At 35.7% G+C, this 4,023-nt stretch overlaps 1 protein-coding gene across 1 annotated transcript; it reads left to right on the top strand.

Moving 5' to 3' along the window:
• Positions 1–7: 7 nt before the first annotated feature.
• On the top strand, positions 8–1,451 carry LOC127642158 (ladderlectin-like; the record flags this gene model as incomplete). The annotated part of the gene is made up of 4 exons (XM_052124855.1): positions 8–97; positions 680–802; positions 931–1,045; positions 1,229–1,451. Coding segments are annotated over 4 exons (396 nt in total), but the record flags the coding sequence as incomplete, so codon positions are not given.
• Positions 1,452–4,023: the final 2,572 nt, after the last annotated feature.

Below are 4,023 nucleotides of genomic sequence, written 5' to 3' on the forward strand. Positions count from 1 at the left end.
GTACTGTGCAGCTAAAAAGTGCCCCTTTGGATGGAAACCTTTTGGAGTACAATGCTACAAATACTTCCCTCAGCAGGTTAACTGGCCAACAGCAGAGGTAATGTTAAACGTTGTTGAGTGTGGGGGAGTGAAATGTTCATTGTTCATGACCAAAAGGGTTTTCAAGCGGGTGGGGTCACACTAGATTTCGCAGCCTTAAAGCCCTGGGCATCACCTGGCATTCAAGGACCCCATGGTAGTCAAGGGCCCCTGGGAACTGGCCCCATTGGCCTGGTCGGTAATTCGTCCCTGCATAGAAGCACTACAGAATGACGTGGTTGCTTCAGAAATTGTGCTTTCATCTCAGTGTTGCTTTTGATGATGCCATCAGTTAGGTTTAGGTTTAAGGAAGGGTGGTAGGAATTAACATCATCTGTTAGGGAGACAATTTAATTGTGGCCATTTCACCTCGAAACTGCCGTGAAACGTGTAACGAACACTTAATGTCTTTTCGCACAAATGTTCACACAGTTAAGTCATTTTCATGAGATCAGGCTAGAAAATAAATAATGCAGGAAACTAATAATGAGGAAAATATTGACCGACCCTAAAATAAATTTAATAAACGTTATAATAAAAAATAAAAAAACATCAAAAATACTAATACGCAATGTCACTAATACTTTTGTGTATCTTTCAGAAAAACTGTCAAACCATTGATGGAAATCTGGCATCTGTGCAGAGCAAACTGGACAATGATTTTCTACTGAGTCTAGTGCCTGTATCCTCACGTGCTTGGATTGGCGGTCATGATGGTGAAGTAGTAAGTCATTCTACTTTTAAAATGAAGATGAAACAGAAGTCACATTGTGAAGGGACATAAATGCATGCACATAACAATAATGCAATGACTGGATGGAGAAAAGCAGTTTTCCTGTTTTCACTCATTAGGATGGTCAATGGATGTGGACTGATGGGTCTGTATTTGACTTCACCTACTGGTCCCCTAATGAACCGAACAATTCCAACAATGTTCCTGAGAGCTGCTTGGAGATCAACTGGACCAGTAAGAAAGGAATCTGGTTTCTTGAATCTTTCAATATTTATTTATAGTCCTGGTGTGGTAGTTTCACATTCAACTGTAATATAAATAAAAACTTGTTGTACTGTTTTGTACTGTGACTTGTAATTTGGCATGCCCTATTTTAATTCAGACACAACTATTAAAGTGTATTTAATGTCCATTCAGGTGAACGCCGTTGGAACGATGAGCAGTGTTCAACTTTAATGGGCTTTCTTTGTGCTCAAAGTCTTTGAGATCATTTGTTACTTCATACATTTCAATATTATGACTGTATCTGCAAAAATAAGAATAATAAGAATAATTCTGTAACTTTAATTTGAGACTGTATATCTTTCAGTATATAAAAAGAAATCTCTGAAAGACTCTTAAATCATTAAAAGCATTGAAAAACAAATCTTGTGCCGTGTGGAGTTTAACTCAAAGTTACATAAAACATGTGAATATACTGTATATATATATGGGTTTCTTCAACTTCAGGCAATTTCATGTCCCAAGTGTTGATTTAAAAAAAAATATATATATTAAATATTTTTTTTTTATTAAAAATCTGTTTTTATATGAAGGTCTTGTTAAAACTGAATTATAAACTTTTTACCAGGCCGTCATCCTTTCTTTTTTGGTACTTTTCAATTACTTTTATGTACAGATTTGACTGTTTAGTCTTGTTTTACCCAGACTGTCAGTATTATACTATGAAAATTCATTATAAAAAATACAAATTATAGGTTTATAGTGTTTAAAACTAAGATCATGTAAATAAATAGCGAAATAAACATAAACCATTTCAATATATAAATATACATATATTATTATTATTTAATTTTTTTCAAAAGTTATGACTTTTGGTCAATTCCACCACACCAAACAAATTTTGCCCTAAATTTATTTTCAAAAGTTAGTGTATTTGTTTCAGTTTACAAAAGTGCCAGTGAAGAGCATGCTTGAGATGTAAAATGAGAAAATAAAGAAAATATCACTAGTGAATATTTTTATTGGCTGTCATTTACAATCAAGCTGCAATTTTATCAAAATATCCTCTTGAGACTCAGTCATTCATTGCTGTCTTTTGTAGAGGAAATGTTGTTTTTTTTATATATATTTCTCTAAGACCCTCCTTGCCACCGTTGTACATCTCAGGGTATCTTAAAGCAGACACAACAGGCTTTTCAGAGACACCAAATGTTTTGTGATTTGGCCACGAGGACTTCCTCTCCTTGGTCTTTAAAAATGTTTGACTTCACAATTTAGCACATTTAATGTATGGTGACATATGTCCTGTTTTGTTTTTGTTTGTTTGTTTTTTTGGACCAGAAAAAGAGTTTCAAAATTGGCTAAAAATCTCCAGAATTTGGCTTTGTCTTCATATCATGTACTCTCTACGGTTCACTGAGTTCACTGGTTTATATAGTCCTGGAGGTCATTAAAGGGATAGTTTCCCCAAAATACAATTCTCTCATCATTTACTCACCCTCATGCCATCCAGATGTGTTTGACTTTCTTTCTTCTGTTGAACATAAACAACGATTTTTAGATGAATATTACAGCTCTGTAAGTCTTAACAATGCAAGTGAATGGATCCCAAAATTTCAATACTCCAAAAGTACATGTATAGAGATTCTCTCTAAAACCAAAGCAACAAAAATTTAGCTTCTGACACGATTGGATATTTGCTCACCATATTTTGCACTGTACATTTACTTTGCTGCTGTTATGTATACCCTGTCTTGTTCCACCGTTGCCCTTTTGTTTACCATTTTTGTCACTTTTTGCATTCCTTAGTTTTCACTTTTGTCCCGTATGTAACTCCATAGTCTCTTTGTTAGCGTTCGTGTTTTCCGTCATTGCTTTCACCTGTCCCTCGTTAACTTGCCACTTGCCTCTGTTGCTTCCCTCGTTATCTTGTTTGGTGTTCTGTTTGTTCATTGGCCCCTTAGTTCTATGTTCATGTATATATATCCTGGTTTTTGTTTCAGTCCTTGTCTATCGTTGAATGTTGTTGTGCGTAGTTTATGCTCGCCCCCATACCCCCATACCCCCATACCCCCATACCCCCATACCCCCATACCCCCATACCCCCGTGTTCCTTTTGCCCATCGTGGTAGTTTTGTTTGTTCATGCCTGTTTGTTTCCTTTTATCAATAAACCCGCATTTGGATCCTCATCCCTTGTCTGACTCCGACCTCATTCGTAACAGCTGCTAAATGTGAAAATACAAATGCATTTAAATACAACTTATACTATTAAACTTTGTGAAAATACTGTGTGTCACACTGCACCCATGTTAGTTTGAAATGCTCTTCCCAGATGCAGGACCATTGGAGTTAACTCCAGGTTGGGGGGGTTTGTCCCTGTAGTAAGTGCACTGTAAGTCGCTTTGGATAAACGTGTCTGCCAAATGCATAAATATAATATAAATATAAATATAATATAATGACACCTGTGGCAGTTAAGTGAACTGCAGCCTGTTGCACTAGCTCGGACCAAAACAATGACGTAACAAACAAAGAGACTGAACGTGATTCACCGGCATCATGCTGATAGATGAGGTAGCATAATTAAACAGTTAAACAGTTTTACTACAAACTACAAAATAATATTGAGACTATATATTATATTTGACTCTCCAGTGCTGGAACAGGGCTAAAACAAAGTGTAGATAAAGGTCTGACTATGCGAGACTGTAGTTTGAAGTAATCACTTTTCTTTGCATGAAACATTGACTGCATTTATACGATAGCATATGTCGTCGGTAGCTAGCTAGCCATCTTTATCAATTGCTGTTAGCTACATTTGGTTGATGATGACAGTAGCTGTTTATAAAATAGACTATATTATAAATATGTTGAAACAATTTAGTATTGATGTGATTCCATCACAACTGTCATATCAATGCGCAATTGTTGTATAATAATAGAATGTATATATTTTCTGTATAACCAAGTTACGTTACACAATTGAAT

The sequence above is a fragment of the Xyrauchen texanus genome, unplaced genomic scaffold (genome assembly GCF_025860055.1).
Source record: "Xyrauchen texanus isolate HMW12.3.18 unplaced genomic scaffold, RBS_HiC_50CHRs HiC_scaffold_434, whole genome shotgun sequence".
Lineage (NCBI taxonomy): Eukaryota > Metazoa > Chordata > Actinopteri > Cypriniformes > Catostomidae > Xyrauchen > Xyrauchen texanus.